This window comes from Brassica oleracea, chromosome C7 (genome assembly GCF_000695525.1).
Source record: "Brassica oleracea var. oleracea cultivar TO1000 chromosome C7, BOL, whole genome shotgun sequence".
Taxonomy (NCBI): domain Eukaryota; kingdom Viridiplantae; phylum Streptophyta; class Magnoliopsida; order Brassicales; family Brassicaceae; genus Brassica; species Brassica oleracea.
Genome location: NC_027754.1, coordinates 43586652 through 43610773, shown reverse-complemented (window position 1 = coordinate 43610773; position 24122 = coordinate 43586652). Strand labels below are relative to the sequence as shown.

The 24122-nt window shown below is 35.8% G+C and overlaps 5 protein-coding genes and 1 long non-coding RNA gene across 6 annotated transcripts; 3 read left to right on the top strand and 3 right to left on the bottom strand.

Moving 5' to 3' along the window:
- Positions 1-224: 224 nt before the first annotated feature.
- Positions 225-1224, top strand: LOC106306218 (21 kDa protein-like). The gene has a single exon (XM_013742752.1). The coding sequence runs from the start codon at positions 383-385 to the stop codon at positions 986-988; it is 606 nt and encodes a 201-aa protein (XP_013598206.1). The 5' UTR covers positions 225-382; the 3' UTR covers positions 989-1224.
- Positions 1225-4181: 2957 nt separating this feature from the next.
- LOC106305115 lies at positions 4182-4780 on the top strand. Its single transcript, XR_001262915.1, has 2 exons — positions 4182-4339; positions 4433-4780. It is a non-coding gene; the product is annotated as an uncharacterized LOC106305115 (long non-coding RNA).
- A 4105-nt stretch (positions 4781-8885) lies between these two features.
- Positions 8886-9565, bottom strand: LOC106305360 (21 kDa protein-like). Its single transcript, XM_013741739.1, has one exon. It carries the CDS (start codon positions 9523-9525, stop codon positions 8926-8928), a length of 600 nt encoding a protein of 199 aa, XP_013597193.1. The 5' UTR covers positions 9526-9565; the 3' UTR covers positions 8886-8925.
- A 2634-nt stretch (positions 9566-12199) lies between these two features.
- LOC106301316 (E3 ubiquitin protein ligase RIN2-like) lies at positions 12200-18537 on the bottom strand. Its single transcript, XM_013737681.1, has 13 exons — positions 18354-18537; positions 17550-17857; positions 16914-16991; positions 14758-14844; positions 14531-14652; positions 14340-14436; positions 14135-14240; positions 13878-14035; positions 13653-13790; positions 13513-13580; positions 13212-13430; positions 12735-13107; positions 12200-12597 (listed from the first exon to the last, which is right to left on the bottom strand). Exons 2-13 carry the CDS (start codon positions 17787-17789, stop codon positions 12541-12543), a joined length of 1743 nt encoding a protein of 580 aa, XP_013593135.1. The 5' UTR covers positions 17790-17857; positions 18354-18537; the 3' UTR covers positions 12200-12540.
- A 2667-nt stretch (positions 18538-21204) lies between these two features.
- Positions 21205-21667, top strand: LOC106306914. The gene has a single exon (XM_013743703.1). The coding sequence runs from the start codon at positions 21331-21333 to the stop codon at positions 21499-21501; it is 171 nt and encodes a 56-aa protein (XP_013599157.1). The 5' UTR covers positions 21205-21330; the 3' UTR covers positions 21502-21667.
- Positions 21668-21913: 246 nt separating this feature from the next.
- On the bottom strand, positions 21914-23324 carry LOC106306913 (mediator-associated protein 1-like). The gene has a single exon (XM_013743702.1). The coding sequence runs from the start codon at positions 23217-23219 to the stop codon at positions 22116-22118; it is 1104 nt and encodes a 367-aa protein (XP_013599156.1). The 5' UTR covers positions 23220-23324; the 3' UTR covers positions 21914-22115.
- Positions 23325-24122: the final 798 nt, after the last annotated feature.

The following is a 24122-nucleotide window of genomic DNA, read 5'->3' as shown; positions in this document are numbered from 1 at the left end:
TGTCAGATTAAACTTTTCAGCTGCATTATTCAATTGAAACTTTTCAGCTGCATTATATCTCGTGACCAATGTTTCATATGGCTTAGTAACATGGGTTTAGTCATTCCTCACGTGGTTTAGGACCCCACCACTTGCATATGTAGAAAGCTAGGTTCCAAAAGATAATGTGATGCAATAAAAACACTGTAGGTGAAGACAAACTTTTCCAGCTTATCCTCTCTTATTGATATCCTCATTGCTTCACATTTATTAACTTTTCAACTAACTCCAGCTTTCGCTCTAGATTTTTTTTATGTATCTGGAACATTCTTTAAGCCTCCCTCTCTATAAATCCCTGAACCCTTTTGCTGTTACTCACTCATAGCTGTTAAAGGAACCTAAAATGGCGAAAGTTTTAGATCTTTCTCTGGTTCTCTGTGTTCTGTGTGTGTCCACTGCAGCAATAGCCATGGCAAGAAACCTTGGAGAGGAATCTAGCGATGATACAGAGTTCATTAAATCCTCTTGTGAGACAGCAACGTACCCGGACCTATGCTTTCAGTCTCTGTCTTCTTACGCAAGCGAGATCAAGAAGCGGCCCCTTCAGCTCGCCGAGACAGCGCTTGCCGTTAGCATGGCCCGAGCGAAGTCAGCCAAAACATATATCTCGGACATGACTGACTACAAAGGAATCACAAAGAGGCAGCACGAGGCCGTGTCGGACTGTGTTGAAGAGATGGGAGATACTGTTGATAGGTTGAGCAAGTCGCTGAAGGAGTTGAAGAATCTGGAGGAAGGAGAGAGCAAAGAAGACTTCTGGTTCTGTTTGAGCAATGTCCGGACGTGGACAAGCGCGGCGCTGACAGATGAGACTACGTGTCTTGATGGGTTTGGAGGGAAAGGCATGGATGGGGAGCTGAAAAGCTTAGTCAGAGCACACATTGTGCGTGTGGCGCAAGATACGAGTAATGCCTTGGCTTTGATCAATGTCTATGCTTCCAAGCATTGAATATATTGCAACGGTTTGGTCCTGAGGACTTGAGCTTTTTATACTTTTGGATTTGGTTTGTATTGTGTTTCCAAGAAATGTGTTTTGGTTTGGTTCTGAGTCATATCAGTTTCTCTTGCCACATTGTTATATAGTTTGAAGCTGTTCATTTTGATGTTTGATTGGTGATATAGTTTTGTAAGCCATGAAGAGTATTTTGCAATATTCTCTTTTAAACCCACAGGTTTTGATATTCATTCATCTGAGTTAGTGATATTAAATAAATATTACCACGAAAGATTATGAGTTCGGTCCGAACCTTATTCAAAGAAATATATATATATATATATATATATATATATATAGAGCCGATAGGCATGAAGGGCATATGCGTATGGCCCAACAATATCCTCAGAAAGAGATAAGAAAACTTGGAATAACGATCTCACCAGCCCTGGGATTTTTCTCCGAACTGAACCGAACCAAAACTTTTGGTTTTCGGTTTGGTTTTCGGTTTGGTTACGGTTTTGAGTTTGGTAAGATTTTTAAAAATAATTCGATTTTCGGTTCGGCTCAGCTTGGTTTTTCGATTTTTAAATTATTTTTTTTAAGAAAACCAAAAATAACTGAAAATAATTGAAAATAACCAAAAAACCAAACTGGAATTAACCGAAAATAACCAAAAATAACTGAATTTAACCAAAATAACCGAGTTTAACTGAAATATCTGAATATTTTTAGAAAACTATACCCAGATTAACCGAAAACAAAAAAAATCAGTTATTTTCGGAAATAAAAGTGAAAACCGAAAATAACCGATGCCGAACCGAAATTCAATTCGGTTAATTTCAGAATTAGTCTTCACAATTTTGGTTAACTGAAAACCCGGTTCAGTTCAGTTTCGGAAAACCAAAATCGCAGGCCTAGATCTCACCTAAAAAGAAGTAAACGAAACAAACCTAAATAAATCATGTAGAATCATAAGTTAACAAAATAGCTTTATAAAAAAGTTTTTGGACAAAGATTTTGTATAGAAAGAAGTTTTATGGGGCAATGAAGAGCGCATCCTTTGTCGGGAGTTTGAGTCCGGTAGCTCCAAGTTGATCAACATGTCAGATTCCTATATCGAGCGATTAGTTTAGACTATAGACTCATGCTTGCTGATAATTAGGAGTATCTACGAGATCCTTTCTCGTAATTAATAGAAAATGTCCTAAAGATCAACGGCAAATGGCCCAACTGGAACCGTCCATCATGGGATATGGAGCACGAATCCTTCTAACACTGATTCTTTGTACAAGTATACGTGTGCAACTAAAACTATAAAATATTAATCTAGTTAAAGTTATAATTTACTGTGTGAAGAAAAGAGTGGAGATAGTGTTTTAAGAGATATAATATTCATTGTCGTTTATGTAATATAGTTATATAAAATTAAATGGAAGTGTTAGCAAACCTATGTTATGGAAACGAAATAAATAAAATGGCAATGGAGAGATAGAAATTTTGTGACGCCGAACATCTCCAAAAGACACTCTATAACTTCAAATATGAAGTTTTTGGCTCTCCAAAAAAGAACTTCAAAACTTCAAATTTGAAGTTTTGAGGAGTGAAACTCTATATTTGAAGTTTCACTTTTCAAAACTTCAAATTTGAAGTTTCATATTTTTGTTTGCATTTTGATCCCTACAATTATAAATCACATTTATAATTCTTAACTATTTTTAGTTTATCGTATTAATCCTTAAAATTTTATATCTCATTAAAATTTCAATTTTTTTTTATAAATCTAAGTTTTACACATAAAATTAAATAAAACTTTTAAATAAGATTAAAAATATTTTAAAATTAGATTTAGACAATACCAATACAAAATAAACTTGACAACAAAAAGCTTTTAAAAATTTACAGGAAGACATAACTATTACAGCAATTTAAATATTACAACAACACTAATAGTCAGATACATTTGATCTGGAACCTCCAAATCTCAAAATATTGTAAACAAATTTTGTGTAACTGAAGATAGTTGTTATTGTTTTGATGTCTTTTTCGTACAATTTTTTCTTATTCAGATTGAATGTATTCACGAGTATTAATATCATCGATAGAAGTTAAGTCTTTTAGCAAAAAAAAATTCTCTTTTACTTTCTTGTTCAGATCTAATATATTTACAAGTCTAAGATCATTCGATCTCAACAATTTTTTAGTTTGTAATCTACAAATTAAAAATAAAGAAAAATATTTTTTACTTCGAAATGCATTAGTTGATCATATATATATTACAAAAATAATTTTATTGAATAATATGATATTTTTCTTGAAGTTTAATATTAATTATGTTATTTCTATTTAAAATTTCTATTTTAATATAACATTTTATTAATTAATATTGTTGTAATATTTTTATATATGTGCTTAGTTATCTACAAAAGTTTTATGAATTTAAATTAATTATGACAAATATAAGGACCATGGTATAAAATACAAATAGTTTTGAAGTTAATTTTGAAGTTTTGCTTTTGCGGAAAAACACATTGAAACTTCAAATAAAACACATTGAAACTTCAAATATAGAGTTTTGAAAACTTCATAATAGAGTGTCTTTTTGGAGATGCTCTAAAGAAGGATTATGTTTGTATGGGAATTACAAAAATAATTCTTACTGGAAATTTTAGCCCTTTCTCAGCACCAACCGTCATTACTCTTCGGTCATTGGTATCCAAAGATTATCGGTCATTGGTTCATTAGTACCCAAAGATTTAATTTTAGAAAGGAGTATAAGAAATTAATTAGAGAATCAAAGTGGTGCGATTTAATTTTAGAAAGGAGTATAAGAAATTAATTAGAGAATCAAAGTGGTGCGATTTAATTTTAGAAAGGAGTATAAGAAATTAATTAGAGAATCAAAGTGGTGCGATTTAATTTTAGAAAGGAGTATAAGAAATTAATTAGAGAATCAAAGTGGTGCGATTTAATTTTAGAAAGGAGTATAAGAAATTAATTAGAGAATCAAAGTGGTGCGATTTAATTTTAGAAAGGAGTATAAGAAATTAATTAGAGAATCAAAGTGGTGCGATTTAATTTTAGAAAGGAGTATAAGAAATTAATTAGAGAATCAAAGTGGTGCGATAAATCCCGGTAAAAAAGCATTAAAATCCGGGTTGTTACCATAATAGGCACCAATCGTTATTACTCATTAGTATCCAAAGATTTAACCGAATACAATATATAAATAAACAAGTTAACAACTTACTCTCTCCCTCATTCACAAGTTTACCTACAAACCTAAGAACTGTTCTTGTACAAAATTGAAGCCGTCTCTTTTTTGGTTTCTAAATTTTCACAATCACTAATTGCAGTTTGCATTACGTATGGTTAATCTTCTGTAGAAGGTGTATATTTTCAATCAGTTATTTAAACTGCTTGTTGTATTGAATCTCAATTTTTTTTTGGCACTTGTAGATGCATCTTCTAATCACGAGTGTGCGCCTTTATGAGAGAGGATCAAATTCCCAGCCTATCGATTTTGGAAGACCTTTTTCTCTTGGACTTTATCAAGAAGAGAAACGAGAGTCAACCCATATAATATCACTCGACAAGATCACAAACCTCCCAAGATGGCCGGTTTATAAGATCGAGATTCTGTTTATAAGGCCGGTGCGGAAATAACACTACAAGATTTGATGAATCTATTCATTTGCTTTCCTCTGCTTCTGGAATTTTCTTCTTCGTTTAGTTTATTCTTTCTGATATTGTTTAACAGACTCTTGTTCGATGTATAATGTAGTATTATAATAATCTTGACATATCTATGTAAGTTTTTGTGTATGTTTTTCTTTTAATAATAATTTCCTAATTGTGTAGTTCTAATGAAAATTGTATAAATAATACTAATACGGAGCTAACATATTTAATACAAAATATTAACAGTTTATTTACGTCAAATTAGTAGCTATTTAAATGTGACAAAGTTTTAGTAATAGGGAAACCAAAATGACCGAATTGGGAAATTGTAATAATACTGATAATTTGAGTGACGGATTCAAGACTTTTTTTAGTATGTAAGTGTAACGAATTGATGACAACGCTGTAGTCACTATTGAGGAAAATTAGTAACTAAGTTCTGTTGCAATTAATTACAAAATGGAGACATTTTAGTCGTCACCAAAGCCAACGTCTTTAACACCAGATTTTTAGTCAATAATTATGACGGTTTTGTTACTTTTATTTTTGTCACTTTTACTGTCAAACTAGTTACTAGAATTATTTGTTACAAACTAAGACGTCTTTTGTTACCGCATAAATTTGTGACGACATTATTGCGACTATTCATAAATGGTAACAATTCTGTCACAATGGTTATATTGTTACGGAACTATGTTTATTGTGACTAAAATATTTGTCACAATATAAATATTTTCTTGTAGTGTATATATAGTCAAGCCTCGGTACTATATTATATGAAATTTCTAAATATCAATCGACTTTTCTAGTCCAGTATTTATAGTCTTATAGATGTGTTGGGTTTTTCCCTCATTAGCCCAAGACCCAAGAAGCCCAAGAAGAAGAAGAAATATCTAGAGAAAAATGGAGAAGGATGAAGAAGTGTGTAGAAAAGGAAGTGTGTAGAAGATGAAGTGTGTAGAAGATGAAGTGTGTAGAAGATGAAGTGTGTAGAAGATGAAGTGTGTAGAAGATGAAGTGTGTAGAAGATGAAGTGTGTAGAAGATGAAGTGTGTAGAAGATGAAGTGTGTAGAAGATGAAGTGTGTAGAAGATGAAGTGTGTAGAAGATGAAGTGTGTAGAAGATGAAGTGTGTAGAAGATGAAGTGTGTAGAAGATGAAGTGTGTAGAAGATGAAGTGTGTAGAAGATGAAGTGTGTAGAAGATGAAGTGTGTAGAAGATGAAGTGTGTAGAAGATGAAGTGTGTAGAAGATGAAGTGTGTAGAAGATGAAGTGTGTAGAACTAACTTGTAGTCTCCACTTACTAGTATAAATAGGGGTGCTTAGCACCATTTGTAATCATCCAAGAATCAAGAAAAACAAAGAGAGAAAATATTTGTAAGAGAGAGTTTCCAAAAACAAAATCTTTGTAGTAAACCCTTTCCTAAATATTAAGAGTCTTCTTCTTAAATTTTCTAGTTGTCTAATACCATCTTCATCTCATCGATATTGGATAATTTTCCCAACAGCCTCATCTCTGCCATTAGAATGTATCCTCTGCGCTTATACAAAGTTGGGAAAACACCTATTCAGAACAGGAGCATGAATTATAGTTGTTTTTTTAATATTCAGATGGGTTTTTCCCTCATTAGCCCAAGACCCAAGAAGCCCAAGAAGAAGAAGAAATATCTAGAGAAAAATGGAGAAGGATGAAGAAGTGTGTAGAAAAGGAAGTGTGTAGAAGATGAAGTGTGTAGAACTAACTTGTAGTCTCCACTTACTAGTATAAATAGGGGTGCTTAGCACCATTTGTAATCATCCAAGAATCAAGAAAAACAAAGAGAGAAAATATTTGTAAGAGAGAGTTTCCAAAAACAAAATCTTTGTAGTAAACCCTTTCCTAAATATTAAGAGTCTTCTTCTTAAATTTTCTAGTTGTCTAATACCATCTTCATCTCATCGATATTGGATAATTTTCCCAACACACATCATCACGAGGTTGTACCGCAAGTCTCCAGAGTTACGCATGTCAATCTTGCGCCACATGGCAGGGTCTTTACATACGCGATGCCATTTTGTACACACTTTCTGAGCATTTTGCAAAATATCAACCGCGCTGAGCTTGCTCAGGATCCATGACGTTAAGTCAGACGGAAGCTCCGCCCAGTTTCTACACTCTCCGTCCTTCATCACCGGAGTCAAAGACGGTGGCGCCAAGCTAGAGGAAGAAGCCATATTTGTCTGATGATCAAACAGTCTCAAGTCCATGTATTTAAATAAAGGGAGTGAAGCAAGTTTCAAGTCTCAAGACTTTTCGTAGACATCACCATCACTTAATGACTAATATGGTTCCAAGGAAGATGCCAACGGCTAAGAGGATGAGACCGACCATTTTCTCTGATTGGTCAAACTGCCTCGAGTCCATTAAATAAAGGGAGTGAAGCAGCAGTTTCAAATTTCAAATACTTTTCTTATCACTCAAAAAAGACCATATATTCATGGTATATTGGTATTACATTTCTACAAGTTAGGGCAACATAACATTTGGGCTTGGCGGAATGCTAACTTTTAAATCAAGATATCTTTGATAAAAAAATAATAATAATGATCAAGATATCATCATATTGCTAATGCACACACGCGCAGTGTAAATTAGTCCGACATCAAAAGACTTGGTCGAAGAAAGATGAAACAATCACACATAAACTAGTTTCTTTGAGTTTAGTTATTGTAGAAAGAAAACTTGCAAACGCAAAAAAGACTCACAACACAAAGGCACAGAAAAGTTTATTGAAACTAGGAATAGCTAAATTTCTCTAAAGATTTCACATGCAAACTAGTAAGCACCACGATTTAGCTTCAATGTCTTCAGCTTTGGACAAGACATTTGCCTACAACTTTCTTAGACTCACTGCTGCCAATGAGCCGTATGTAACTTCGAGATCCTCAAGCAATGTGAGTTTCACAACCAGATCTATAGTCTGTTTATAAGATAGCACATTGCAAGTTTAAGGCTTCTCAGATTACATTAGTTGTGTGCAACAGTTGGAAACATGATATAATCTTTAGAGAAGAACAATAAGATGCAAAATATCTTTTCCAAGCAATTCCCAATAACCTGAAAACAAAACATTTACACTTGCCAGAATCCAATCAATGTTCTTAATACTCAATCCTATTAGTTAAAAACACCTGATTATCAAAACCAATTGATTCAACAATTGACTGCTGACTTGCAATGCAAACATTCCCAAGTACGAATAACTCAAAGTTTCACAAGTGCATTCATCAGAAGAGATCGAGTAAAGAAAAGCATCATCACATTGTTCAAACGAGAGTTAAAAGTAGGAAAGTAAGAGATGAAAATAGTAGGAAACTAAGAGAAAAGAGGAAACAGTCCATAAGGTTTGACAAGACAAGCAAAAAACACATGTCCTCTGCATTGTTCAGTATCTTAGTACAACCAATCCCAATAAAGAAGAAGAAATATCTAGAGAAAAATGGAGAAGGATGAAGAAGTGTGTAGAAAAGGAAGTGTGTAGAAGATGAAGTGTGTAGAACTAACTTGTAGTCTCCACTTACTAGTATAAATAGGGGTGCTTAGCACCATTTGTAATCATCCAAGAATCAAGAAAAACAAAGAGAGAAAATATTTGTAAGAGAGAGTTTCCAAAAACAAAATCTTTGTAGTAAACCCTTTCCTAAATATTAAGAGTCTTCTTCTTAAATTTTCTAGTTGTCTAATACCATCTTCATCTCATCGATATTGGATAATTTTCCCAACAAGATGCCTCTTTCTTGCGTTTTTTTCACTCAGAAGACATTGCATAAAAAGTCCACCGTTTGTTATTATTTTATGAGTGTCATAACGAATTTAACAGTAGCTAGGAATGAAGTACGTTTGAGACCTGCCATGTGAACACACAATGCCATGTTAACACACGAATAAAGTAACAAATGCACCACTATATACAAGAAATGGGATGTTACACAAAAATTTAAATATATATTTTGACACTGCCATATAACAGTACGTTTGAGACTGCCATGTAAAACACATAAAATTTTAATCCTTTTTTTCAAAGCAAAATAATAATCTTCTTGAAAAGTTTTGGTACTTCAAATGCACATTGTAGAAAGAAAAATACATGTCAAGTAATTCTAAAAAGTTATACATGCAAAGCAAAAATTTAGAATTTATTCGATGTCCAATATATATGACATATATAGAAAGGAAACGAAAGCGTACACATGCACATGCAAAGAGATGAAGTTGAATATAACGCTTAATTTAGAAACGTAGATAATTGGTTATAAGGGCCAAAGTATTGCTTGTAGTCTTTGAAAGTTCAGAAACAGCCTTCTCCACCTTCTTCTTCGTCTCCTCATTCACTTCCTCTTCCTCGAACTCGTCCGTACACGTAGTATCGTCGGTCAACGCCGCGCTCACCCACGTCTTCATGTTCTTTAGATGCTCCTCCTTTGAGATTCCTCCGCCGTTGAGATTCTTCAACTCGGCCATTGCCTGCTTGAGCTCGTCGACAGTGTCCTTCATCTCCTCCACGCAGTCCTTGAGGACCGGGACCTCAGGGCTGGAGGTGGATTTAGCCTTTTTGAGAAGGTTTGAGACGACTAACGTGGCGTTTTTGGCGTATTTGAGGTTGACGTTGAGGGACGTTGTGCAGAGTTTGATTGGGTCAGCTTTGATGGTGGAGGAGTAGGAGGACAATGAGTTGTAGCACATTGTAGGATATGTTGTTGAGTTGCATGCGGTTTTTACGAACGTTTTGTAGTTTTGGTATCTGGAGGGTGGAGTTGCTGCTGTTTTAGGGATGTTTGATGAGTTGATGAGAGAAACAAGAGTTAGAGAGAGTATCACGAAACGTAACATGTTTGTTAGTTAAGTGTTTTGTTCTTCTTTCGGGTTTGAGAGAATCAGATGCTAACTTTTTGGCGAGTTGTGAAACTATGCAGTATGTTGTATATTATATACACAACACAGATTGGAATCATTGGATTATGATTGGTATTAAATTATTGAGGAAATGATTCGCACTATAATATAACAAATATATTCTAACCAATCATAAATAATAAATCTTTTTATTTTGAAAAACGGCATAGCTATTAGTTTTAATTTGAACGGTAAGCTTAGTTCTTTCTTTTTTGAAATTTAATAAGCTTAGTTCTTGTTTTAGTTGATTATTCGACTCATGTGACATCTGATTCTGTTTGTTCAGTTTCTCCATCATTTAGGGCATCTGTATTAACTAGAAGTCTATCAAACAAAATCTCTTACCAAATATAACAATATTTTAATACGAATTTCCAAAATTTTGAAAGTCATGTCATAGTCTCTAAAATGAAAAACTTTCGCATGAATCTCTCAAAGTTTTGAAAGAAACTCCTAATAAAATATTATTATTTTTGGTGAATTTTTTTTTTAAAAAAGCTCTTAATACGAATGACCTTAGAGCATCTTTATCCAAAGATACTATAGAGGTTCTTAGCGTGTGGGTCCCGCGTAGGACCCAATTTTTTTTAAAAAACCGGTTACCAAAACTACCAAATAGTAGTCGATCCTTAAGGGTTTCTTACACTGTTCGCGGACCCCACTGAAACGTGGCGGTCCGCGATTGGTTCGTCTTTAATTTTTTTTTTTCTAAATTCGAAAAAGTAAAAAAAAAAAAAAATTAAGAAACCCCAAATGGAGTTTCTGGGATAATGATGGTCTTAGAGCAACCTTATTGGGGGTTTCTTACTCCTAGATTTTTAAAATACATGTATATGTATGTATATATTATATAGGCGTATATAATTGTGGGCTTCTAAGCTTTACGGGAAACCCAACCGAAAATTTCTTATTTAAGTGGTCAATTAAAGAAACTTTCGATTGGATTTTCCGTAAAGCTTATAACCCCACAATTACATACGCTTATATAATATATACATACATATACATATGTACATAGGAGTAAGAAACCCCCGATAAAATTGCTCTTATAACCGCATATGTATGCTAGTCTCATTTCTCTCTAGTTTCTTTTAAAACTTCTCGTCATTATGTTGTAGTGTAGATAATTATAACTTTTTTGTTTTGAAAAAAGGGCTTTTTAGATAATTATAACTTAATAATAAAAAGCTATCATACCTTGCAAAACATGGCTGTTTCAAGATCACATGACCATCATAATAATTTGCAAACCCTAGAGTCTCTAACTAATACTAAATCAACAATCAGGAAGCTTTTCTTTTGGTGTCAAAATAAAATTAGAAAGATGAATACAAACTTTATTCCGGTGTTTAAGCAAGGTGGCACGTGATGTGATATGAAGCATATGATGGGCATGTAATATGGACGTGAACCAGATCTTCTGTATAATTATTAAGCCAGACAGATCAACTTATCATTTTTGTACGGGAAATGATATTCGAATTGATCTCCGATGCATGATTTATACGTAGGTGTATATTTGCTGGGATTTGCACATAGTTTATTTATTCTTTTATCATTTAAATATATAAATTAAACAACTTAAAGCAATTTAAATAATCAATTAAGGTTTAGAAAGGATATAACTTAATTTACAAAGCCTATCGAATAGATGATTTTTTTTTTTGAAGAGTAGAAGTTTTTTCTCTAACTGCACTACTACTGACCAATTAAGATTTGATCATTGCGATATCATTTCCTTCTATTGAGAGAAAGTTTAAGTTCCTATCATGATCAATGATACCTTAACATTTTCAAATGCATCTATTTACTTATCTTCATTGTCATGTCTAGGCCTGGGCGTTCGTTTATGTAACGGTTCGATTTTCCCGATTTTTTTTTCTAGAAATATATGAACTATTTAATTATTTATGAAATTCGGTTCAGCTATTTTGGTTTTCGGTTCTGTTCAGATAACACCATTAAAAACGGGATAATATCCGATTAAAATTTCATTTCAAATTTTCTAACAATTTTGGAGAATATAGGGTCATTTGGATAAATTTAAATATTAAAAATTATTCAGATTATTTAGGTAATCTAGATCATTTAAATATTTGAATAATTTTCCTCTTGTAATTGGTTTATAAAGAGTATTTTTAAAAAAATTGGTAATTGTAAAACTAAATATAATTAATATTGTTATATATATTTTGACATCTATTCAGTTCTCGGTTCGGTTTTGGTTTCTTCGATTCCAAAGATATAAAACTATGTTATCTGTGAACATTTGTTGATTTCGGGTTTGGTTTTCCGGTTTGTATGCCCAGGCGTACTCATGCTAGCCTCAAAGATGATGTAGGGGTTGACATGGATGTCGTCTTTTACTCTAGTGGCTTTAGAGAGCCCATCTTCGAGCTTGAGACAAAGCCCCCATGCACCTTGGTTGCTCAAAGCTGGGGTTTCTTAACACGCAACTAGAGGAACATGTGTCAGTACAGCTAGCAAAAATTTCCGGAACCAACAACCAAGTAACCTCAAAAGTCAAAACATGCAGATTAAGGTTATCAAAGCTAGCCTTCAGGGAGGGAATAGGAGGATATTTTTATGTTTTTTTTTTTTGACAAATAGATTGAGTTCACACATTTTTGATGATATACTACATAACAGGCTATTGGATCAATAACAACAGTACTCTTTAATTAACTTCATTTTATCGTAAATTACATATTCTTATACAGGAGCCAATGGCTCCGAGCCATAGCAACATAACACCTTGTGTATATATCCAAACTTTATTTTCTGCAAGAGAGCAATGAACAGAAGCCATACACTAGAGACTCTTCTTCTCTATATGCACAACGCCTCCTATTTACAGCGGGTGAAGCTTGGAATGTTGAGTGTTGTGTAAACGTAAACGTAAAGTAAATCTATAAGGTTGAAATGGAAGTGCAGCAAGTGGTCAAACTATCATCACATCTGGAGAAGATTGTTCACTGTAATAGCAACAGAGTTTGTTCTCTGCAAGTCCTGCAAAAAAAAAAAAATTGAAACGCAACATGTTCTAGTATCAAGTCACTAGAATCTTAGAACTTTAACAATTTGGTACAACACCCATCACTTAAGGATCAATCATAGAGAGCACCCAATATGCACTTAAAAGTTACCTGGAAAATAATTTCATCTGGCATATGTGGCATGACTTCCCTCACTGTCTCCGCCATAGCTAGTATACTTGCCAAGCTTTCATTTGCTCCACTTGATACAGTACTTAAAAGCAGACCACCTGTCCTTCCACCAGCACCTAGAGGACGCAAGGTTGTAGAAGAAGTGGATGCTTGTGAAGGGTTCATTGGCCATAAACTCCAAGCAGCATCCTCAAGAGCAGTTTGAGCGTAATTTTCCCCAACAGAAGCAAGATGCCTCATCATCATCTGAACCCTCCCCAGTCCAACAGACCTAGATGCCGTAGAGGGACCAGCTACATCAACACCCTGACCTGACCATGTCTGTAGCCAGCTTGGATCCAATCCTAAGTTCCTATTTTGTGAAACAAAAGGGTGACAAATCGTACAATCCAACAAATCCAAGATTTAGTTTGAATATTGTTTTAAATTAAGTTATAAACAAATTATTAACTGAACCTTGAAGGATCACTTTCAATGGAGTTTGGCATCTCATGAGGAAACAATCCAGTGGCTAGTGGATGCCCAGGATTGTCTTGTCTTTCAAGCTGACGGGCTAACTGCTCATCAGTTGAGACTTCCACTGTTCGAGTGTTCACCTCAGTTTCAGTTCTACCGACAAAAAGAGGTTTACGACATGTAGGACAAGAATAAACCTCATTTAAACCTTGATCCAACCTGCCAGCATCAAAACATCATCATCATGATCAGTAGTTTCAGTCATAAACACTTGAGGCTGTATGTATCTAGTTAAGCGCACCAGGATCGCAGGCATCCAAGATGGAAAAGGTGGTTGCAGTGAAGCCTTTTAGCTTTAGCCATAGGTTCCTGATAATGTATCCAAGAGTTAGAGGTATTGAAACGGTATGGAAAATAACTCTACAGTGAGCAGAAGCATACCCGGCATATAGCACATTCATCATCATATGCCCGTAACTCTTCAGAAGTTGCATCAGGAAGGGCTGCATGGAGAGAGCCCAAAGCTATTCTCAGTTTAATGTATCCTTTCATTCGTTTCAAAATTGCACTGAGCAATGCCTGCCAAACCATAAAAAAAAAAAACAGGTATAAAGATGCAACAATTTGAATGTTGTGCCTAACAGTGAGGGCGACACTGTTACTTACACGTATGTTGAGAAACAAAACTGCATCCGCTAGATGAAAGGAAAGGCCATGCAGCCACCAGATATGCAAATAATGACCTAGTGCCATTACCAAAGTAGCCATGTCCAGAAAGAAACCAAGGTTTCGGTTGAGGAGGCCCTTCCATTCCAACAGTGAACCTATCCAAAAAAAGATTAAGAGTTTACCTTGAGATGTCCATGGAAATGCATTCCCAGGTTAACATAAAAATATGGTATAACACTAGAAAAGAAAAGGACCTGCTGTCATGGAATCGACTAACTTAGATCTTTGGCAGTCCGAGTTGCTCGCTGCCAAGTGGTTGATCCACATATCAAGCAGTTGAAACCCATGAATTAACAGCGCCTGCAAAACAATCAGATCAGCTGTACATTTTGTTTGACCATGGCTACAAAAGAAAGACAGCATGTAGGATGAAGAAGACAACTACTAGTACTTGAGTACCTGCAAGGTCTCAAAAGCTATACTGCATGGCTCAAAAAGTAACAACAGATACACAGAAGAGCCAGTTGTATTGTATGTCATAAGGGAAAGCTTTATCCTGCAAAAATAGGAGGAAAAAATGTATTACTTGACATTATCATTCAGACATAAATATATTTTGACAATATACACCACAAGATTTGACAACATACCACAACATATCAACAGAGAGAACGAAGAAGAGCACTGAATACACACGAAAGTAAGTCCACGGTGTAGAAGAAGGAGATGCATTCAATCGTTCAAGCCGGTCTCTAGCCAAAGCTTGAAACATCTATTAAATGACATTACAAGATTCGCATTAGGAGAATAATAATTCAGAATTTTGGTTATGGTAAATCAATATACGCCAATGTTTTCAACAAACAGCCTACCATACCTTTAAAGTGCATAGAACAGTTAGCCAAACTGTCCACAGTACACCCTGAAATATTGTTGCGGGAATCACCAGCGGCAGAAATATACCCTACAAAGAAATGAGGATTAAAAGAGGATTCAAGCCCTGTTCGTTTGTACATCTGGAAGATGCATCCAGATGGTCCATCTAGATGTCTTATCCAGATGCTCCATCTGGGTGTTGTTCGTTTCTTCATTTTGTCCATGCATCCAGATGAATCATCTGAATGCAACTATGTTCGTTTGCTTTTCATTTTTTAACTTCCATCTACATCCAGGTGGACTTGTTAATAAAATGATTAAAATATAACTTTTTACGTTTCGGTGGAAAAATAGCAATTTTACGGTTTTGGCGGAAAAAAATTTTACGGTTTTTGAGGGAAAATGTGTTTTTGGCGAAAAAGTGCATTTTTGTTGTTTTGGCGGAAAAATACGTTTTATGGGTTTGGCGGAAAAATACGTTTTGCGGTTTGGACGATAAATGTGTGTTTTGCGGTTTTGGCGGGAAAAATATTTTTGACGGGAAAAGTTTTTTTTTTCACGATTTTGGCGGGAAAAGTTTTTTTCGCGATTTTGGCGGGAAAAACATTTACGCGATTTTGGCGGGAAAAACATTTTTTCGGTTTCGACGAGAAAATAAATTTTTCCGGTTTTGGGTGGGAAAATACATTTTTCCGATTTTGGCGGGAAAATGCGTTTTTCCGATTTTGGCGAGAAAATGTGTTTTCCAGTTTTGGCGGGAAAATGCGTTTTTCCGGTTTTGGCGGAAAAATGCGTTTTTCCGGTTTTGGCGGGAAAATGCCGTTTTTCGGTTTTGGCGGGAAAATTCTGTTTTCCGTTTTTGGCGGGAAAATGCGATTTTCCGGTTTTGGCGAGAAAATGCGTTTTTCCGGTTTTGGCGGGAAAATTCCGTTTTCCCGTTTTGGCAGAAAAATTGTGTCTTCCAGTTTTGGCGGGAAATGCGTTTTTCCGGTTTTGACGGGAAAATTCTGTTTTCCGGTTTTGGCAGGAAAATTGTGTGTTTCCGGTTTTGGCGAGAAAATGCATTTTTCAAGTTTTGGCCGGAAAATGCTTTTTGGAGTTTGGCGGAAAATTTTTGGGTTTTAGCGGGAAATTTCGTTTTTTTTTTTTTTTGACGGGAAAATGCTATTTTTCGGTTTTGGTCGAAAAGTGTTGTTTTACTGGTTTGGCCGAAAAATGTGTTTTTATGGAAATGTGTGTTTTACGTTTTTTTGCGGAAAAACACATCTTGCGGTTTTGGCGGGAAAGTGTGTTTTTCAGTTTTTGCAAGAAAATGCATTTTTTGGTTATAGCAGAAAAATGTATATGCAAAAAAATAGAATTTAGAGTTTGAAAATAATATTTTGATTTTAAAAGGTCATTTTTGTCATTTATCATTTTGGACTGAACTAGATGCATATGCATCCAGATGCACCATCAAGACTCACCTTCATTTGGGTGAGAATTTGAGATGAGTTTTTTAAAATTCAGCTGGGTGAGAATTTGAGATGAGTTTTTTAAAATTCAGCTGGGTGAGAATTTGAGATGAGTTTTTTAAAATTCAGCTGGGTGAGAATTTGAGATGAGTTTTTTAAAATTCAGCTGGGTGAGAATTTGAGATGAGTTTTTTAAAATTCAGCTGGGTGAGAATTTGAGATGAGTTTTTTAAAATTCAGCTGGGTGAGAATTTGAGATGAGTTTTTTAAAATTCAGCTGGGTGAGAATTTGAGATGAGTTTTTTAAAATTCAGCTGGGTGAGAATTTGAGATGAGTTTTTTAAAATTCAGCTGGGTGAGAATTTGAGCCATCAAGACTCACCTTCATTTGGGTGAGAATTTGAGATGAGTTTTTTAAAATTCAGCTGGGTGAGAATTTGAGATGAGTTTTTTTAAAATTCAGCTTCATTATAATGCACAAAACGAACGTCGATTTGCATCTTCACCCAGATGATCCATCTGGGTGAGCAAACGAACAGGGCCTCGATCTATTGACCCCTAGAATACATACAGGTCTATATGCATATATTTAGACCTCTCTAAATATATTTTAATATATTTTTCCTGCAGCTGATAAGATTTTTGAAAAACAGCAACAATCTCATACAAAATACAGAACGTAGGTTAGAGGAAGAACAGCTACCTTGTAAATGATGTAATTGGCAAGTCTCCCCACCAACTTTTTAGCTTCAGCGCCGTATAAATCTCCAAAAAATAAAGTCTACAAAAAGACGCTTAAAAGGCATTATCTTATAACCACGTAAAATAACAAAAGACATTACCAGAATCAATTTAACAATTCGTAAGCCTGTTGACATTACTATAGTAACGAACAACATGAAACCCCCGTATCTCTAATGCGAGATATTCAATTAGCCAGAAACGAGATTTTTTGAGTCTTACAGATCAAGAATACATCCTTCCTCTGCTGAGAACTTTACTAGCAGGTGTAAACTAATTAAATATTTACACTTGAAACCAAACTAAGAACTGTATATTGAATTCTTTCCAACAGAAGAAAAAAAATCAGTGGTGAGGAACAAAAGCAGCAAGCAAAACCATTAGGAACAAAAGTAACAAATAATGAGACATATAAGTTGTAGATGAGGAGGCAAACAATGCTCAGCGTAAAACTATAGAGAAGTTTCATAATGAATCTAAGAAAGTTCCAAAGTCAAATTTCAACGATTTGGAGGGAGCCTAAGTTAACGAAAGTTAAATATCAGGAAACTATTGCTTTATATTGAATAAGAAGTGCTAAAAAAAATGTTACTCTTACCTTGAGAGAAAGTAGCAGAAGAATGTACACATTGAGCACAAAATTAGTCAGCAGGGCGATTGTAAAGTAAGAACCCAGAAGCAGCTCAAGCGCATGTTCAGACTCGTCTCCCAAAGAAATGTTCTTGGCTATTAGCCCATCTTCTCTAAGCCCATCCAGAGACAGCTCTGTCCAGACTTGAAGCCCCACAAAGCTCAGAGCAGTTGATGCCACCGAGACTTGCAAGTACCGTATCCCCATTAGGAACTATAACAGATTGGCTTAGTCCCCACCAGAATCTCAACTTAATCATATTACCATAATGCCATCTACAGCAACAGCATGATCCCACATCAGTATATAAGACTTGGACAAGACAAAACAAACACAAAGCCAAGTGAGAGCAAAAAAACAATGAACACCATAATCACACCCAAAAAAAATCAACTATGTATCGATCACACGGCAGAAGATGAAAGAAAATATACGATTTAAAAAAAAAAAAAAAAAAAAAACTGAATTGACCATTTGCATCAGAAAGACAAGAAATTTTTTGCAGAAAATTGAGCTGAAAACCAATAAAAATGGATACTTTTATAATTGAAGTACAGAAAATTAGATGCATAAGCTCTAGAGAAGAGAAGTCACCGCAACGAAAAAGACATGATCCCAGATTGAAACCCATTAGGAAACATCAAATCTAAATATATAAAAAAATCGAAGAAACTGAAAAAGTTGAAGGAAAGGAGCTGGGGAGATTCAATGGAGAAAGCAAGCAAGAGATAGATCATAGTTCAACAAAATGGATCGAATCAGCACAAAAACCTGAATCCGAGAAGCTGTCGATTGGATATTCTCTTTAGCAAAGGCCTCTCTGCATCTCTCTTCTTCTTCTTCTTACAAGAACAAAATCAATCTCTCTTACAGAAAGAAAAGTATTATTATTACAAAAGTGTACGAAACTGAAAAAAAAAGCGATACGGTCAACACTGACCTTTTTGTGTTAATTTTCACTTTTCAACATTTGAAGTTATTAGAACTCAACATTAAATAAGAAAAGGATTTAATCATATCTATATACGGTTTTGGTGAAACCAAAAGCTCTACTTATATATTGTTTTCTCATTCTCAACACTAGAGGCCGAGCCCCGCGTAACCGTGGGGTTATTTGTGTATGCTGTTGTTGTTCAGTTTTACTTAGTGTTATTGTTGTTAGTTATGTTGTTCTTATACTTGTGTTGGTGCGTGCAGTTATTTGGCAAAGCAGAAGGTCGAAGGTGGTGGAATTAGTAGGGAGGCAGTTGTTTGTTATTGATTACGTGTAGGACGCTTTGTGAACGAAGACCAGTTGATACATATATATTTTTTGTATTTAGTTGTCTGCATCCCAATTACCACCGAGGAACATATGATGGTGTGCTTGTGTCACTTTTTCGGGGGTTTTTGTTTTGTTTTGGTGACTATTGGATTTTAGTTGGTTTCTTTGTTGCATTGTTTAACGTCGATGCTATGTAACTATCTGAACATGTTCTATGCATGAAGCAAAAGACATGCTTATTTTCTCGAAATGCAAAGACCCATCAACGTTCCCCTTTATTTAAAAACCAAGTAACTCTTCTCCTGGTGGGAGATAGTTTGCAGATAATTAAAGACAACCAAAGTTGAAAGTAGGAAAAAACATACGAAAATGGTTATTTCATTGACACATAAGCTAAGTGGGGATGACGGTTTGATGGACTTGAAACAATCACTCACGTGCCTCTTTTCTTCGTTTTCATAGCTTGGCATTGCTTCATCAACTTCTTCGGCTCTCCTAGGCACATGAACCGTGTAGCTAACAGTTGATGCTGGTAGTATAGATTGGGAATCCACGTCTGGAGTTTTGTTGCTGCTGGCAGTCTGAAACACATTTGTACGTGTGTGTTATTAGATGATGTTATTATGTTAGATATATGCATGAAAGTACTATATTCAGCAGAAATTGTTTAGCATCAACATGTTTCTTGAGAAAAAATAGATGACTATCCCTAAATATTTTTTGGACTGACCGTGGTGACCACCATGACAAACTGGGTTATATCATCTGAGTTCATAAGACCCCTAAAGGGGCCGCATCATCGTCAGTCACACAAAGCAAGTACACGACCACCGTACTGGTGTATGAGATTAAATAAGTTTTCTTAAAGCAGGAGCAAATGGATAAAAACATGAGAACTATGTGAAAGCGGGCTTGGGTCAATGAGATCAAAACATACCATAAGCTGAGTCGTTGTTGAGGCGTTTTTGAGGTCAGTGCCTAGCATAAAACGTTTTTGGCCAACAACATTTGAAAGTTAACAAATGGAATTAAGAATCAGTAGCTAATATGAATGTACGGCGTTGGAGAAATTTGACTGTGATATATAAAACTATATCGGGGGTTCTAAGTTTGTGTTTGCAAGAGCCTGGAGATGATCGAACCTCTGTCCATCTTCCAACTTCAAATCTATCATCTACGATCGCTACCGTCCATAAAGATTGTCGGTAAGAAGAGTTAAATACGTAGACCAATAGTTTTAGTTTTTATGAAATATGGAAGGAAGAAATCATTCATGTTAGAGTGAAGATGACAGTACCTTTTCTTCTAGCAAAAGGAGGGTGATTCCCATAAATTCACCATTTTTATTGATGTTACGGAGATCCCAGTAGCTGAGGAGACGACCAACAACAAACTTGAGAAAACCGACAAAGGCGGAGAGCGTTGAAGGTGGTGGGGAGGATGGCAATAGCATCAGAGACAGACATGCTCAACAATTAAAAAAAAACAGTGCTGGTAGATATGAGAGGTTGGACTCCTGGATCTAGCATGACCTATATATAGCGAAGCCGTTCGTATCAGTTATGAGATGCTAGTGTTTTTTATGGTGTGCGTAAAGAGGGGGAGATGAAGAGATAGAGGGAGACTAAGAGTTCCATGGATTTGATTGGAAAAGTTTAGACAGAAGCGTCTGTGTATTGGAGGAGAGGCTCAGGATTGAGAAAACCATAGGTCTCAGTCGAAGACGAAGAGCTGACGACTTGCAGGCTTTTTAGGGCCAGTTTTATGGTTTATTAAGATAGGCTTAAGCTTTAATCAAATGTATAAGCTGATGTAATAGATGGGCTAGCGAGTTTAAAAAATAAGCCCACAAATCAATCATCAAATAATAGAGAACGTGATTTGTAAATCATTTTATTTATTTGTGGGACATAATTAAACCGACCTTCATAAATATATATTAGTTTCGGCCATGAATGTACAAAGTATCCTTTAGTCTAGTGGTATAAATGTTGGTGTTTATATGTTAATAACCCGGATTCGACCCATGGGCCTGACATTTTTTCACTTATTTTAAAGGTGGGGTCCACAAAATGCTGACGTGGCGCGCTGAGGAGCCTTGAAAATGGCTTATTATATTGATTATTATTGTGTAATTATATGCTAACGTAGGTTAATTGCTAAGCGAAGATTAATTTATTTTATTTTATTTTCTAAAGCAATCATATAAATTTGATTTGACACCTGAACAGATTTGAATTTGACCCAATTAATCTGATTTTTTTACAGTTTGCGAATATTAACCAAAACGAGCCCATGTAAGTTTAAACTATGTTTGGGCCAAGAACTTTACAGGCCCATTTATTAATCCTCAATCGATTCATTATCTTCCAGAAAATTCTCAAGACCTTCCTCGCCACGCCAATCTCCGATCAATCTCATCGCCAATTCAAAAACCCTTTCCCGATCACGCCGTAGTCCTCCTCAGAGGAGAAAAAGAAGAAGATGGGAATAATAAGGAGCAGCTTCACATTCCTGACGGGAACAGTGTGCGGGATCTACATCGCTCAGAACTACAACGTTCCTAACATCAAAACCCTTGGTCGTTGCGCCGTTTCAAAGGCGAAGGAAATTGAGGAGCTATATCGCAAGCCCAAGAGCAGAGACGACGCTTGACAGATTCCACTTTTGCTTCCCCGGCGAGATATCTTAATTTTTATTTTTCGTTTCTTTTGGGAAGGGGTTTTTGTTTGTGTGTGTGGGATTATTGATTATAAATTCAGATTATATTCGACAATCACATAAAAAAAAAGAGCAAATTAAAAATTATTTTCTCAGATGATTTGATCTGTTTAATTGTGTGCTATTATGTTATGGGATTGGTTTTGAAGACTTTGATCCAAGTGAAGCATAGAACGAAGGCATTTGTTGTCATACAAGCCTTTAGAGTTTCATACATTGATCATGAACAGCTTCAGAGTTCATACATTATTTTGCAGTTATCTCATTGCAGCTATCTTTGTACAAACTTCAAAACCTTATGTGACGATGATGAGTTTTGCCCCACGAGTAACTTTCTTCACTGATAGAAGAAACAAAGCATTTAATAACAACAATAGAAATAAGAAATCATTTATAAGGGTCTTATACCCAAAAACAAAGCATCCAACATAAAGAGACATATAGAGAATACTGACTAAGAAGACTTACGATAGTGATTATTAGCTCAACAAAGCTAAAATGCACATTTAAAAAAAAAAAGTAAAAGAACAAACCATCAATGTAACTCATCATGAAGAGGAGGAAGATGCATTGTTTTTGAATATCATCTTTGCAGTGTAGTCCACGAGTGAAGTTCTCTGCAAACACAGCTCCATCTGCTTAGCCTTTAGCTTCTTCAGCTTCTCCTCCATCTCCCTCTTCTTCTCCCCATCCTCAACCATATCCCAAACCGCACTTACACTAGACTCATCCAAACCCAAAACACTCGCATTCTCCGCCTTGAAGAACAACGCCATCTCTCTACTCTCCGAGAGATGATGATTGTCCACAACACTCACCTTCTTCTGTGTTTCCACCTCCACTTCTTTCTTGGGCGTTGAAAGCAACTCAACCTCTTTCGACTTCTTCCTCGGTTTAGCAGGAAGCACACCATCACTCCCCCAAATCTTTCTCGACAGCTCGAACGTTTTCTGCTCAAGATCTTTGGCATACGTGATCTGATCCTCAGTCTTCCCTCTCTTAAGCGAGTTCTTCACTATATTCACAAACTTCTTCTTACACCTCTGGAGCTTCGTAACGATCTGAGCTTTGGAAGCGTTGAAATCTATCAGCGTCTTGACGTAATCGCAGAATGCGTCCATGTTCTCGGAAGGGTCTCCTTTAGTGGAAGTAAAGTCAAGAAAGCCTTGAAGCATGGCGATTTCGTCAGTCTCGCTGAACAGCCTCTGAAACATCTTCTTGGCTTCTTCTCCTGAAATCTTCTTAACCTCTTCATCTGCTGCTGATGTTGAGGGCTTCTTCTTGGCTTGCTCAGTGGTTGATGTCTTCGCCTTCTTCTTAGGCTCGTTATCCGCTTGCTTCAGAGAACGCTTAGAGCTCTCAGGTAGAGTCGCTGGGATCGGTTTGGTCACGACAGCGTTGAGAGGCTTGGTTTTGGTCGCAGGCTCGGAGTCTGAGTCGGATTCTGATTCTTCTTCGGAGTCGGATTCAGGCTTCTTGGCAGCAGGAGGAGGGGCAACAGGTTTCTTCTGAGTGAGTTTGGACTGGACATCGCCGGCTTCGTCATCGGAAGAGTTGGATTCTTCTACAGATGAACCAGACTCTTCTTCTTCCTCTTCGCTGGAAGATGCAACTGGAGGGTTCTCGATCTTGTCCGTCTGCTTCGGTGCCATCGAACAAACGTAGAAGATAGAGAGAGAGAGTAGTCTTTCAGACCGCAGATCTTACCCTGTCGCCGTCGATTTGGTATGCTTTTAGGTTTGTAGGTGTCGTTAGGATTTGGTTACAAAAGCTACATTTGTTGGACCTTCGCCAAGGCCCATGTGACCAACCGTAACGTAATAAATAATAGTCTGCACTTTCGGTCCTGAGAGATTATTGGAGTTAAACGAATCCTTTAACGGGTCCTACGGAACAAACACCGTGGTTCTTTCCTAATAATCCACACAAAGTTTGCCTTGTTATGTATACAAGATTTACTTTTAGATTTTCATTCTCTTAACCCTACAGAAATAAATTTAGCTTCGGAATTAGGCCACAACTTAGTTTTCTAATGACTCCCTCCACCTGACTTTTTAATATGCTGAATTTTACGATTATTTTAAAAATCTCGAATGATATATATCCACATTACAATTATTAATAACAACGAGCGTTGCGCGGGACGGTGGCGAGCAGCAGTCAGCTACCAACCACCGGACGTGGGGAGTTCTATTGAGAAAGAGATTTTGTTTGTTGTTCCAAAAAAAAAAGATGAGAATTTGTTCGTATTACAATTTTAAAATAAAAGCAAAAATTATTTGGATATTGGTGCCGGCAGATTAGTATTCATGGAGGTTAAGGATTTGAAGTTATTATTATTTTTTTCTAGTAAAGACTAAAGAGTCTGACGCTACTTAAGGTTTGATATATTCAATTTGGACTAGATACCTTGGGGCATTTTCGTTTGGACGTTTATGTTTCTATTGTTAAGAAATAACTTATAATTTATAGTATCGAGAAATTTAAATAAGAGTAGAATTTGATACCCGTAGGAAGCAAATAACACTAGTATAAGGGAGAGAGTTTATTATAAG